Source organism: Poeciliopsis prolifica, unplaced genomic scaffold (genome assembly GCF_027474105.1).
Source record: "Poeciliopsis prolifica strain line A6 unplaced genomic scaffold, Auburn_PproV2 SCAFFOLD004, whole genome shotgun sequence".
Lineage (NCBI taxonomy): Eukaryota > Metazoa > Chordata > Actinopteri > Cyprinodontiformes > Poeciliidae > Poeciliopsis > Poeciliopsis prolifica.
In genome coordinates, this window is record NW_026562379.1 from 7,157,366 (window position 1) to 7,172,416 (window position 15,051).

A 15,051-nucleotide genomic window follows, 5' to 3' on the forward strand; every position below is an offset into this window, starting at 1 on the left:
ACTACACAGAATAAAAATGTTTCAAGTTTTTTTTAATGATTATGGCTTACAGGTAAAGAAATCTGTCTCAGAAAATTTGAATATCAGACCAATGCAAAGTGAATGTTTGAAGATCTCGCAAATCCTCAAGTTGAAATGGATTTGTGTAAATGCAGATCTTCTCCAGCAGAGTGCGCCAGTGAACATGCAGTCAAGCATATGTGAGATCACTTTTCGGCTGTATTTTTGTTCGCCACTGAATCAAATCTGTAGTTTAAAAAAAAGAGTTATTGGATCTGAAACAGAAAACACAATTTATTAAAAAAATAAATAAATAAGGTGGATTAATTACGACAGAGAAAAATCAAAGCAAACCAACATTTATTTAACATATAAAATGAATAAATAAACATTACATTTGTTAAAATATGACAGACCTGAGGTGAGAACTGAATATCACCTTTATTCTCCATTATTTTCATATTACAATGCCAACACAGCACAATCAATACAAAAAACTGCGGCATGTAAAATACACCAATCCTTCACTCACAAAAATCGTCATTACAAAAACGTTTACCTTTAAAAAAAATATTTCAGATGCTGCAAAAAGACACTTCCATCCATACAGTGAAGGCAAATGTTGAGCTCCTGTTCTGCATAATGTGTTAAAAGAACACACATCTGGTGCAAGGCATTGACACAGTTACAAACAATCATTTCCTCCTTTATTCAATCAGATATCCCTGACTAAGGGTTGTTACTCTTGTTTTGTTTCTACCTCCATGTCGCTGTGGCAAAACATAATGTTTCCAGCTTTCCTTTCACTTTACATTAGACAACTTAAACAAGCCTGTTTGTGACTTTCTTGTGGTTTCCTTGATTATAGAAGAAGATCTAAAATAAGATGGGCAAAACATACCATGATAAAAGATCCATTATGTGTGTTAATGAACTTATCATGTCGACACAATGTGGTTCTTCTGATTTAAAATTAGCAACAACGATGGAGTCACTTCACATACTTAAAATTGACTTAAAAGAAGGGAAAGAAAACCCTCTAGTCTCTAAAATGTCTATGACAAACTAGAAAGTGTACCAAAAAACAAACAAACAAAAAACACCACATACCAAGGGCTTGGAGTTTTGGATGAAGGCATCATTAACTAAAATAAATATTTCTAGAATAAAAAAATCTATTACAATTTATGTCCCAGTTTTCCAAGGCCTTGATATGCATTAACTTAATTTATTGCACCACTAGATAATATTGCATAAGATGTAAGCTGTTACCAGCTCCTCATTGCCCAGCCATCATACTGCATGTGTAAAAACATTCTCATAAATCTGCGATGCACATGTTTTTAAGCTGGAACGCAAATTTGCATCACTTCAATAGTTCGATAGACCCGCATTACTTCAACTGCAAGAGGGTGTGTCTCGGGGCGTGTGCCAGGATGCATTTTTAAATGTGTAAGAGGGAAAATTGCAGACCCACTTGGGTCTGAGCATTAAAAGAAATCAAAAGGAAGAAAACTTGAGCCCCATATAAACAGTTGTGCTTGTTGCCTTCCAAAAGATGCTTCTTCAGAGAGAAAGAAAATCAATGACTGTCAGAGTCCGTCTAGCAGTCCTGATTTTCGCTGCAGGTGGAAGTTAGGCCAGCTTTGGACAGAAAGAGCTTTCCACTGTGACAGACACAGACCTCAAACAGATCCTGAGTATTTCCAGAAACGCCTCCTTTGCTCAGCGGCAGGCTTGGCATGCGCACCCTCTCTGCATCCAGCACCAGCTGCATCGTGAGGAGAACAAGTTTCCATGGGTCAGCATTAATATCTTGGTCAATCAGATAAGACACATGTACAGGTATAAATATGATGGAATTATAACTAAGAAGTTAGAATTAAAAAAATGTGGAAAAAAGTCTGGAAAATGTAATTCAAGTATTTTGAATTGCTCAGTTTGGGTTATCGCACTAATTTCTTTGAGGAAAAAGTAAATAAAATTACAACAAGGTAAATATTCCACCATAATATCATGCTTCCAAAAGCATCATTACTTCAGAAAAGTGTTCACATTTTATCCCTGTCAAAATCACAAACTATTTTAAAAGCATTTTCAATACAGACCAGCACAAAGCGGCACATCCATGAGGAGGAAAAGTTGGAATGTCTTAAAGTGAAGTATATCTTTGTATTCAGCCCATTTACTCTTATACACTTTAATAAAATCCAGTGCATTTAACTGTCCTGCAAAATATTACAAAGTGATAACTGAGATCAGCTGACTATAATGGCACACCACCGTTTTCAGATTTCTGTTTCTTTTCCTTCTACTTCCCCTATTTGTGTTGGTCTTTCACTTAAAATCCAGAATAAATATGTTAAGATTTGTTATTTTCTCATGGGAAAATATGAAAAAGTTCAAAGAGGCCCTGAAGAGGCCCTTTTGCAGCGCACTGTAAGTTACATCATGAAGTGAAAGTAGTGAAACCAGCTCTCTGTGGGCAGTGTCTAAGGTGTTTCAGACGTAAATGCTCAGTGACCTGAAAGAGCCGCGCTGCTGTCAAACCGTTCCGGAGTTCCCCCGGTGCAGCCAAGAGAGATCATGGATGTATAAAGCTGCATGTTCCCTGCCAAAAGCATGCTGTGTATACATTCCCCAGGTGACCTAAAGAAAGATGGTGAAGAGAAGTCAGCAGGAAGTGGAGAACTGGTTTCTTACCAGCCCTGAAGTCGACTGCAGGATGACGTCCATTTTGGAAGTAGCTTCTATGTTTCCAGCCAGAGCTTTGAGATGAACTCCCTTTGGTGCGTCCATTGTCACAGAGCGGGTCGGGCACTCCAGCCTGCAAGAACACAGAAGGACTTTACAAAGAGATCATTGATCACATCAACAGCACTGATTCTGACAATGAAGAGAGCGGGTAAAGCCGTGGCTCTATAAATCCTGTGTGCTGAATGTCTCCAGTAATCGACAATAAAAGGCCAAGATTTTAGTGAAGGTGGCGATATGTTATAGCTGCGGTCCTCACTTCAGATCTTTCAAAAGTTCGGACTTCAGCAGCGGCACCTCCACAGAATGCTGGAACAGAGCTCCTTCAGGACCTGAGAAAGCAAACACAGCATTCATCAAAGGAAGAGGAGGTTCCTGCAAACACATGCAGAACATTGCTGAGAGTTTGTTTAATTGGTTTTCACTAGTATCTGGTATAAAAATGAGCTAACAGTCATTATCTTCAGGGAATGATGCCAGCTGATTGTGCCATCCTCTCTGCTGCGTTTCTGAGCTTGACTTTAAAAGGGAGAAGCAGTCTGTCTGTCGGCTCACTTTGACTCTCGGTAAATTGGGCGAAGCAACACAGAGACAACAAAACTGACCCCGGGCAAAATGAAGCCATCAGCTGCCTCTCTGTTAAATCAGTCGTCACAGTTTGTGGTCAGTGGCACACACCAACATCGACACTGAAACATTCGGAGCGTAGGATGGAAATATATGAAAATAGTTACCCTGCATCTCTTTGCTATGTAAAAAAGATTCTCTGTGTGGTTTTATGATACAGATTATTGACTCCAAGCCCCAACTGCGCACATGATGGATTGTATTCTGTATGGCATTTATGCATTTATGCACACTAATTCAGTTGCATGGGAAATCATTACAAGGCATTTGACTGTATGGCTTAAAAGTCTAAAAGAAGGTCTGCCGGAGCAAAACGGTGTAATCTGATTAACAGAGAATTTAAAGCTGAATCTCTTGAAATTTTCATACAGGCTTGAGAAGCAAATAGGAATTTGGAACACACGTCATATTTGTCAGCGGGACAGTTTTCAGCTTTTAGTCTTTTACAACATGCTTGTTTAAGTATCAGAAAGGGGAAATTGTTTTCTGCTAGTTTTGCATCATTACTTACTGAAGAGTTTCAAGTAAAGACAGAAAACTCCAAACCAAAATCAAGTTCTTCACACACAGTTACTCCAGTAAGACACTGCTCTCTAACGGAGATCAAAAGTTAGTGGGGCAGATTAAGTCGATTAAAACTGAGGGAAAATTCAAATATTCTGCACTTTAAACACTCCAGTACGTGTCACAATGATATCATTTTTATCTGCTATTTTTACCCAAAGACCATGGAAACAATCACATTGTGTTTGCCCTTAGTTTGTTGGTTGCTGCTCAGCATTTTGGCTTCAGGCAAACCCAACGACATATAGGACATATATCCTCCACATATAGGACATATATCCTCCACATATGAGGATATATGTCCTCAAATGTGACATAAGTCATGTCACATTTGAGGTTTGTGTTATTTTTTTCCAAATAGTGCCAGCCAACAGGAGCGCGCTACATTCACAAGCATACATATCCACCCACATACCTGTGACTCGGAGTTTGTCCGGACCAATCAAAGTCTGCTCGCCATCTGCACTGAACAGCATGTTGTTGTTGGGCGAGTTTAAGAGCATATTGTGAGTGTGCCCCTGAGCCTCTTTGGGACCTGTAACAGTAACAGAAAACACCTAAGAGGGGTTTGGCAGTGGCACATGAACAAAATTGACCTTGTCCTTTCACGCCGAGTCTTTTTAGATTTGCATGGAAAGTTTTCTAGCTTATTAGAATTGCTGAGGTGATCAGCAGAGTGGATGAATTCAACCCGAAGAGAAAAACAGGTAACACCATTAGGTTTTTTACTGAAGGGTGCCTCATCACAGGTCAGTCTCTTTGCCCTTCACTGCAGCTGTGTTCACAGCCCTGTGAGAGTAGAATCCACTGCAGGTGGATCCCTCAGTGAGACAATTAACTCAGCGCCCGTGTCTACATTTTGGAACGACACACAATCTTCTCTAACAAGCATTTGAGTTTTACGCTCCTGGGGCTGGGAGCATGCAGGCTCTGCGGTTGACGACTTAACGATCAAGGACACATAATGGCATCGTGGAACACAGTAATTAGTTGGGTCATTTGCTGGCCTTTTAATCATGACAAAGCATCCTAACTTGGCCATCGGAGGACTATAAAAGATGTACAAATATGACCCTCCGCGGGGCCGAGCCCTCCATGGAAGACAGAATGATCCGGAAGCATTGCCAGAGACAGGAACACTGCCTGTAATGGCTTTTAAATGGAAATCTAAGAGATTATAAATTGACAGATGGCCTCTTGTCATTGCTAATGTAGGATGAGGAATCCCTGCAGGACAAGTCCATGAGTGACTTTACTGTCGCCCCCATATATCATGCGAATGCGAGGTGTGAGCGCGGGATTGTCTCCGTGTGGACATGTGTCCTCTTACCCACAGATGTCCTCCCCGTAACGTTCCCATTCTCGTTGCGGGCATTAAGGGAGACGTTTTCTGATGAATGCACAACTAGAGGAGTGTCCTGAAGGCAGAGGAAAAAATACACTTTACAGCCTCCAGAACAAACAAAATAAAATAAACACATTTATGACCAGGATGCACATACATGGTGAAAAACTTTCACTTTGCCTCCAACATTGTAACTAGTAAAAAACTACAGTATAGAGTCTTTTTTAAATCAAAAATGGGTCCCACATTGCTAGTGAGTTCCCTCTTCTGTCACCATAAGGCTAATATGTGAAGTATCACTGAAGCTGTTCCTGATGTTTTCAGCCTCTAAACAAAAACACACATTGAATGAGTTAATCTATTTCGCCAGTTAGAGAAAAAAAAATATCTCTGGAGTGTTTTTATATGTTATGGGAGTTTGTTGCCTTTAGGCTACGTTGTACCATAATGATGTGCAAAAGAAATAGAAAACTTATCGGTTTGAACACTATTTATTTCATCAACATATTCAGCAGCTTTAACAGCAAAACAAAATGAGGAACTCATTTTATTAGCTCATCTTGTCACTGTGGCTCAACCAACTGAAATGAACATATTAAGGAGACATTTTATTTAAAATTCAGTTTTAATCTTCATTGTGTAACAGATACATCTGAGTTCAGTGAAGTTAAAGTCATAGCTAAAATGTGGAGTTTATATTCATTTATTAAAGCATATTTTGAGGTTGTGTTTACTCTTAATCTCCATACATTTACTTGTATTGAGCCTCAAAGAGAAGGTAGGAATCACACCACCCACTTATCACTTGTAGACCGTACCAGAAATATCTCATATCTTTATTTCACACTCACTACCTTCATAACCATCTTGATTCCAGCTCTCATCCTCATCGGCTTTTTGTTTGCTGGGAAGGCTTGAACTTTAACTGGAAGTTTGATTTTTGCTCTTTCCTTCCTTGAAGCTCTGCTGAATGAGGATGAATTCATTCAATAGATTGGGGAAAATGTGTGGAAATTGGGTGACATCATTTAGAATGAACTTCGCTGCAACTATCAATACACTTCTTAATGGCAAAGTGTAAATGTCAGAGCAAGACATGAGTGAATAGTAAGCATTTGAACATTGGACATAGATCAGAAAACACACACTTACGCATCGGTGGGAAAACAATTGTTTTGGTGTTTTTCTACAATTATTTATCGTTTCTTTTTGTACAGCTGACTCCTTTACACTGACTGCTTTTTCAGTTTCCTCACAGAAAGAGTTCATTAACATGTCAGACATTTAATAAATTGGGTAACTTTAGACAAACTGTGAAACAGTTTGCTTTTAAACAAACTGCTTTTTACTATTTTGCAGCGATCCAAGGCGACAGAAGCAGCCTGTAATTTGTATCAACAGACAGAAAACATGAGCCTTTTATGAACAGAAAGCCACCCTGCATTAAATCACTTCTGTTTCTGTGCTGCGAGGAAGACGCTTTTATAAAAATGATCCAAGTAACAAACTCCTCATACAGAAGACGAAGGACGGCGACGTGAGTCACTGAGCCTCATTAGATAGCCATATAATACATTAGAGAATGTGCCCATCCATAAATGAGGGATGCATTGCCTCTTTAATGAGAGTTGTGAGGAAGAAAAAAAAAACAATTTAAAAAAATTATTGTTATGAGCAAGAAAAGCCATAACATGCAAACAACTGCAGCAAAGTGTTCCCATCTGCTGCGAGGAGGCAGGCCATAAACTACTCCCCACCACAAATATCCCTGAGGTTAATGGGGAGCTGAGCGCTTCGCCATGTGCACTGCGTGGGTCTGCCAAATCCAGTTTGTTCTGACACGTCCCTCCCTAACCCACCCTCTCCCCCCAAAAAAACAAAACAAAAAAAAAAACACAGAACTGCACTGAGAAATATGCAGCACCCTGGCTAAGGCTAGGCAATATCTGCACAAGATTCAGATGATAGCAGCACATTTCCAACTCTCACTCCAGCTTAACGTTTAGTAAACAGGATGAAATAATGGGCAGGCTGTCGGGCTGCTAGGCTGAGCAAACAAGAGTTTGACGATTAATTGGAAAGCAGAAGGTAGAAGGGATGAGGGAGGAAGAGGAGAGAGACCAGACAACGAGGAGGAATGTGGGAGATAAAGTGAGTGTTTATGTTGATCTTACTTCTCTGGAGTGAATCTCCTGAGCATAGACCGGGAAAAGAAACTCAGACTCGCCTTCGTCCAGCTTTACGCCGTCAGGGTGTACTTGTAGGAGTCCCACCCCTTCCTAAAATAAATGACTTAATGTTAATAAATAAAATAACACAAAACAGGCTTCAGCTGAGTTTAAATATCCACATTCACTGCTTTGATTGTTGCAATATTTCTTCTTAGACTTTGTGTCTGGGCTCATGGGCAGGCTCTTAAATAAATAGCATGTCTATAAATATATGAGTATGTGTGTGAGGCTGCTTGGTGCATCTCTGTTTCTTCATAAATCTGCAGTTGCCATCTGGACTTTGAGATAGAAAGCTGAAAAGACTCCCTGAAATAGCAGTTGCACTGTCCTCTTTAAACAAGCTAATGGTGAAAACGCCTTTGCTGCAATGTGCGTCTAATGTCAGCGGACTAGGTGAAGAAAACAACAGAGAATTTAAAGTGTATTCTAGAGGAGCAGTGAAATGGAAAGGAAGATGTGAGCGGCGCGCACCGCGTTGAACCACATCACCCGGACGATCCAAATGGTGAGAGCAAAGTTGACCACCAGGATGACGATGAGGAGCAATACAAACAGGTAGAGGCAGCGTTTCCTCCAGCCGTAGATGCCGATCTTGTAGATGTGGTCGGCCGCCGGCCGGGGCGCGCTGACGCCCTGGGTGGTGCTGACATACTGCTCCCGAACCATCTGTTGGATGAGGGCAACACGTGTTGACAGGTACACAGGCAAGAGAAGCAGATGCTTTAAGTCAGATTGAACGTGGCACGCCGTGAAATCAGTCAGGGATTGAAGACGTTTTGGTGGAGAGAAACCCAGCCAAACCTCAGCAAAACACAAAACTCTTAAAAAATAATCAGTGAATTCAGTGGCTTGCAAAAATATTCCCAACTGTTTGCCATGTTACAGACACAAACTATAACTGGTCTCTCTTGATTTGCCAACAAATAATCTAACGTGTTTACAATTTTTTTTTTAGGAATATTGGCATGAAGTTTTAACCAAACATTGAATTAAAAGTAAACAGAAGCCAGCTGAGTATAACTGAATAAATGCCAAATAAATCCATCTGTGAAGTGAAAACCTCTGTTGTTCGAGAACATTAAAAGCGAACAGCAACATGGAGTCTTACGAACTCACCAAACCGTCAGAAAGGAAGTTGTTTAGAGGAGGGTTAGGTTATCAAATAATAGAATAGCTTTCACAGAGTTCAACCCAGGGAAAAGAGTGTAGCACCAGAAACATACGAAGACATGGCTGCCCATCTACACTGACAAGCTTGGGCAAGAAGAACAAAAACCAGGGAAGCAGCCAGAGGCCCTTGGTAAGAAAACCAAGAAGACAAATAATCATATAGGGGAAACTTCTAAACAGACAGAAACGTGAAACATTTAACAAAGTAAATGACAATTTGCTGTATAAGAGACACTGTTGTGTTTTGTTTTGAAATATGCATATAATTTCAATAACACTTACAAGAAATGACTAAATAATGTACAAGGACATGAGCTCTTTTGAAGAAAACATTGGGACCAATGTCCAGACGCTTTGCACAGCATAAATCAATAAAAACACACACAGGCTTTTTTTTCCTAAATGCTGTCGACAATTTGTAGAAATACAGACCTTTTTAAGATATCTGACCTTTTGGAGAAATTTTACTCTGGCATAAGTTTTGCAGAAGTCCTTTACCATGACGAATTACATGATTAATTCAGGAGCAGACATTCCTTTGTAAAGAATTGTGTACAATGAATGCATTCTTTGGTTTTTCTGCTCAGAAAGTTACAAGGTGCACTTCAGACCTTGGATAACAATGTTGCTTTCAGTCCAAAGAACATTTTACCGAGTCAAACTCTTCTTTCTTCATTCCTATCCAATGCAACTTGGCTAATGCTGTACAGACATCTACTCTCGTGGGTCTATTAATGCCTGATTACGTAATGACTGCAGGGAGAGCCTGTGGCTGAGTTTGGACGCAAAGAGTAATGGATTCACAGAGAGGAATACAGAAGTTTGGATTTGTATTTAGAATTCACCTTTGTTCTGCTTTCTTTTAGTTTTTCCGATTTCTCTCCTTTGGAGCTCCTTATTTGTTTTGCCCTCACAAAACTGTGGCAGAGATGAAACAAAGCATGCCGAACAAAACGGCTTTGTGTAGCGCTTAAGATTTGCTTGGAGCATGGGAACCGGACCAGACCGGGCGCCTGACCCACCTGGCCAGTTTGACGTCACATCTGGTCCACGCAGTGGAAACACGCAAACATCTGCAGAGACGAGACACAACAGTCTTATTTGGTGACATGCCGTGACATCAGTCAGGGATGAGAGACTGAAGACGTTTTGGTGGAGATCATTGTGATCAAAGTGAGGAGCTCTCTATCGGTTTTATTTTGCTGACTGACCCGAAGTGGTTCACTTCAAGTACGCTCTTTTCTTTTCTCTCTCCAAACTTAAAGTTTTTATGTCGGATGTTTAGGACAAAATTTTGTGCAGAATCTTGCATTGAAACTTCAGGTAGAGAAGAGAAAGTTGCACTAATAGTCTAAAAGTTCATTCTCAGCTTCCACTGGAATTTCTCTTTAGCTTGAAGTTTTTCATTTTTTTGTTTCTTTGCATAATTAATCATAAGTAGATTGTGTGATTATTTATAGGTTAATTATAAATAATTGACAAGCAATTATTTATAAAAAAAAATATTTATAAAATAAAATACACAATTTCAAGATGAAGTGTCAATACATATAAAATATGTAATTTTAATATGAAAATCTCAAATTTCCTTAATCTCAAATTAAGAAAAAAAGATCACCCTTAATATTGATTGTCAACGCATGAGAAGGTTTTAACAATCTTTCTCTTTCGCTACAGTATTAAAGCAAGAAGCAGCTTGTAGAGATTTTTGCAGCATTGTTCATCTTGCAATCATTGTGATTAATAGCACTGATAAGTAATCCCTGCAGAATGCTGCAATCATCCTCTTTGTTATGACAGTGAATGCATCAGATATTTGGTTGAAATTGCTGATACGGAAGAGTGTTTGAAATAAATGTACTGCCCTCTTTATCACTAAAACTGGAGCTTACACACTAAACAAAAACCAGCAGCATTAGGGAGATTGCTGAACGTTGGACTCGGTTAAGAAACATGCGTCATCTTCCCTGTGGTTGTGGTCTCGAGTTACTGAATACAGTAATTTTGGTGAATTTTCATCTTTGACACCGAATTTCCATCACTGCAGGATTTAAGCACACGATGTTTATATGCAATATACTTTCCAGCCTTTCAGCTTGGCTTTGTAAATGCACCCCGCCTAATGACACATCCACATAATGCTTCACTCACACACTGTGCAGTCTGTGATTCATGAGCTCGGGCACTGTGGCTTTATGAGAGCGGTGCCAACACAGAACTTTACACAATTTCCAGCACCTTTTGAAAAGGGGAAACGGAAAATGCAACTTACTACAGAACAGAAGCACTTTCTGCTTACAGTATCAGCTTGATAAGTGTTGATGCAGCGAGAACCTCCAAAATGATTTTATTTGATAGAACAACACAAAGTGGAGCAAGGCTACTTAGTGGAATGATAATTATACATGGTTTTAAAATGGCGAAACATCATGACCAAACAACATCAGGAAGGTTAAGGAGAAAATTGTGGAGAAGTTTCAATCAGTTTTTAAACAATAGTCAATGAAATTGGAAAATACTTTATTAAACCCAAAGGAAAATTAAATGTTGCAACACAAATTATTCAAGATTCTTCCAAGAGATGGGAACGTCTGTGGGCCTCTATTGGTCTGTATTACAGCAAATTTGAAGACTGAATAAAGTGATTCTAAAGCTCTGGACGTCCCAATGCACTGCTCAGTCTTTTATCCAGAAAAGCAAAGAATATGGCTCAGCATTAAACCCACACAAGACATGAGGTGAGCATGAAAGAAGCAGCCAAGAGGTGCTCGGCCTTTTGGAACTAAAACCCAATTTTTTGGTGTATATGCAAAACATGTGCGTCAGAAAACTAAATGTACATTATCTTCCAAATGTCGCCCTAAGTGTGAAACATAGTAGTGACAGCATCATGCTGGGGGGATGATTTTATTCAAAGGGAACCTGGTCAGATTGGATAGGAAAATGGATAAAGCGAGGCAGAACATCAACTGTATGCAAACACCCGCAGCTACAATGAAATGGTTTAGATCACATCCTGCCGTAGAATGGCCTAGTCAAAGAGCAGATCTAAATTCAGCTGAGAATATATGGCAATATTTGAAATTTGATGCTCACTACTGCTCTGCACCTTGACAGAGCTTCTGTGATTTTGCCAAGACTCTCCTATAGTTGTAAAGGAAACCATGTACCAAACTGTACCGACAGGCTAAAATAAGTTTCTGCAAATTAAAGTGAGAAAATAAAGTGAGAAAAAGTTTGTGAGAATGAATCTGGTACAGGAAGATGCTGTGTCTTGAATCACAGCGAGGTTTAAGTTCCAACCCAGGATTCGTTTTCTGTGAGGTCAGATCAGGCTCGGACTTCTGACCCCTCTGAGGGAGACCCCAGTCGGTGCATTTGTACCACCTGACAAGGAACCTTGAGGGAAGATTTCACTGAGACAAGGCAAGTGTGTGTCCAAGAAGCTGAAAGCCTGACAGGCTGCAGTGAAAGAGGAGTTCTGTCAGTTTCTATTGATAGATCTGTAATAATAACCAAAAAATAGCTGCAGAGAACACTGCTGTCATTGAGGAGAAAAGCTGGGGGGAAACACTGTCAGCTCTGGGTTATTACAAGTCAACAAAAACCCACCCAGAACAGGTAGAAAATAAAGGCAAAACTGCTTTAGATCTTCAGCTAACAAAGACGTCTCGTCTTAGTGCTGTATTCTCAACACTTCACTGATTTACGCCCAGCACAGATGTCTGATCTTACGTTCACAGCTAGGTTGCTTTCCTTCATGTTAAAACCAACACTCCTCAAACCAAAAAGCAATTCTTCCCCGACAGAAACAGATGCTCAGCCGAGCGCGTCGTCTTCCTGTGGGTCCCATGGGCCGTCGATGATACGGCCGGAAGCCGAATTAACATGCAGTGGCAAACTGTACCGACAGGCTAAAATAAGTTTCTGCAAATAATGAAGGTAAACATCTTTTTCCAGCTGCACAGCGAGGGCTGACAGATTAAAGCAGAGGAGCTGGCTCCCGGCTCTCAGAGGGCCGGCTTGTTTCTCTCTGCCTGCAGTAAACACTCAGAGAGTCTGTGTTAAAGGCATAAAAGGCTGAAAGTGTTTCTATGACCAAATCTGCATCTCCACAGGACCTGTCACATGCCCTGCAAGCTTAGCAGTGATGAATAGCTCCTCTTTCATGAACAAATAAATGAATGTTGCCTCCAAATAGGAGGAAAAAAATAACTGATATCTTCACATAGGGGTGAGGGAGAGACGAGCAGTGCTCTCGATAAGGAATAAGTTATGTGGCATGTATCTCACCTCGTTTATATTTTTTAATCATATCTGTGTGAATGCCTCGGGTTTTAGAGGCTGAATCTGCAGGGAAAACAGCCATTTTGCCCGTCATCTGCTGATATCGAGAGCACGGATCGATTTACGTTTAAATGTTTGCCATTTCCAGGGATCTCCACTGAGGCCTGAAAGAGAAGAACACTTTCCCAATTAAACCCGTTCCAATATCCCAGCGCTAGATCTATTATCACCAGCAGCTTTTGATGTGCTCACACCTTGATCAGATCAGGAACTTTAAGCGGATGAGCTCTTGGTTTTTTCATTATGATGGCTAATGAATTTTGCGGGAATCCAGTGTAATTACTTGAAATGAACACATTAAGAGGCCTCTGTGCGTTCAGCTGCTGGAAAATAAAGGAGGAGGAGGCGTCTTAAAGGTTGGGTCCGTTTGATGCGTCCTTCAGCTCCACTTTCAGTCCTGCCACCAGGCTTTAAACCGCAGGCTGATCCCTCCATAGCAACCCAAATAAACACTCCCTGAAGAGCCTCGCTGCCAGACTGCCAGGAATGCTTAGTGTGCGCAGAGTTTAGCACAAAATCTGACCATTTCTAAGTTAATCTGCTAGTTTTAAACTCAAATATGAAACAGTGCAAATAGATGACAGTTTCTGATAGGGAAAAAAAATTCCTATGCCCTTTTTTATGTAAAATGTCTATGTGTACTTGTAAACCTTTAGTTTAAATTTTCTGTTAAACGATTGAGATCCAGTGCTCTCATGCATTATCTGGATAAATGTGTCTCCCTGATGATTTCTGGCCTCTGGATGAGACTGAGGATCCCATCGCTTCGAATCCTCAGGTCCAGGCTGTGATCCAGGTTTCCACATGAGCTAAAACTTGAACAAATCATGCGCTAGAGGTTTTGGCTGGATAGCAACTATTAAGTATGTAGAGGAAGAAAAACACTTAAAGGATCTGTGAGCCCGGGGCTGCAGTTCACTCTGTGTGTATAGAGGATAGCCGGTGTCAAGTCTCAATGCTCTCCTATGATGCCTTCATTTCTAAAAATAGGACGCAAGTGTTGTGAACTACATTTTTATTTTTTTAAAAAGCAACATGGTCTCCAGACTCAGAGGCAATACCTGATATTAACTAAGCAGTGTAAAACTACAGTCTAGTAGTCTTCCACTGAGTTATTTTTGTGTTTCACTTCTGTTGGCCATGTATGGAAAAACTGCTCACAGCCGGCTCACTAAAAACATACTTTCCAAATCCCAGGAAACCTCTGAGCAGAAAGTTATCACAGCGCAACACATAAAACGCTAAGGTGGACGAAACCTTTCAACCACACTTATTAGGTTAAAGGTCAGCACTGTAAAGCCCTTCAAAGTTCATTTGAAGAGGAGACACACACGACAAATGAAGAGGAATACAAACAGTCCAAGCTACTCACGGTTGCGTGTTGAGGCACAGCAGTCCTTTTTCCAAAGCAGTAGATCCTGAGCTGCTCCCAGCAGCGTGAGAGGCAGCAGCGCTCGAGCTCCTCGCTCGTCTGTCAGGCGCTCAACAGCTGCGTGCCATAAATCCAGAGCTGGGAGACGCATCCAGGCTGATCGCCGCGAGACGGCGCTCCCACTCTGACTCTGTCCTCCAGACATTTCAACATCACCGTCAGTGGGGCTCTGAGTGAGAGAGGGAGAGACAAAAATGGAAAGAGGAGGAGAGGGCAGAGTTTCCATCACTCACACACACGCACACGCACACACACACACACACACACACACACACACACACACACACACACACACACACACACACACACACACACACACAGAGACATCCACAATGAACAAAGGCAGCTGTTTTTTATGCTCTGTGTCACTTTCACTGCCCAGCCCAGAGTCTGATCAAGTACCTTCTAATCTGAGACTTCAGTCGTGGTTCCCGACATGAAGCTGAGCTTCCTGATGGCTCAGCCAGTGGGAGTGATCAGGAGTGTGGGACACTGAAGTCGTACGAGAAATTTGGTCACTGGAATCACAATTCTTACAGAGCTACTGGACTTCTATGCGAAGATCCATCAGTAACTTCAAA

General features: G+C 40.8%; 1 protein-coding gene across 4 annotated transcripts; it reads right to left on the reverse strand.

Moving 5' to 3' along the window:
- Window positions 1-343: 343 nt before the first annotated feature.
- sgcg (sarcoglycan, gamma) lies at window positions 344-14,624 on the reverse strand. Of its 4 annotated transcripts, XM_055028966.1 has the most exons (9): window positions 14,411-14,621; window positions 9,714-9,764; window positions 7,993-8,187; window positions 7,465-7,569; window positions 5,276-5,363; window positions 4,361-4,480; window positions 3,014-3,086; window positions 2,704-2,827; window positions 344-1,771 (listed from the first exon to the last, which is right to left on the reverse strand). In XM_055028966.1, exons 3-9 carry the CDS (start codon window positions 8,185-8,187, stop codon window positions 1,604-1,606), a joined length of 873 nt encoding a protein of 290 aa, XP_054884941.1. In that variant the 5' UTR covers window positions 9,714-9,764; window positions 14,411-14,621; the 3' UTR covers window positions 344-1,603. The 4 variants fall into 4 exon arrangements, 3 of the variants coding, with proteins under 3 accessions (XP_054884941.1, XP_054884940.1, XP_054884942.1); XM_055028965.1 differs by lacking the exon at window positions 9,714-9,764 and having other exon boundaries at window positions 14,411-14,619; XM_055028967.1 differs by lacking the exons at window positions 9,714-9,764; window positions 14,411-14,621 and adding an exon at window positions 9,537-9,695.
- Between the last annotated feature and the right edge of the window lie 427 nt (window positions 14,625-15,051).

What these genes read in the sequence shown, in the direction of transcription:
- sgcg (XM_055028966.1), bottom strand. Translation starts at nt 8,187, where the DNA reads ATGGTTCGGGAGCAGTATGTCAGCACCACCCAGGGCGTCAGCGCGCCC. An exon ending in GGGTGATGTGGTTCAACGCG is followed by an intron (nt 7,570 to 7,992) that starts GTGCGCGCCGCT and finishes CATTTATTTTAG; the next exon opens with GAAGGGGTGGGACTCCTACA. An exon ending in TACGGGGAGGACATCTGTGG is followed by an intron (nt 4,481 to 5,275) that starts GTAAGAGGACAC and finishes TTACTGTTACAG; the next exon opens with GTCCCAAAGAGGCTCAGGGG.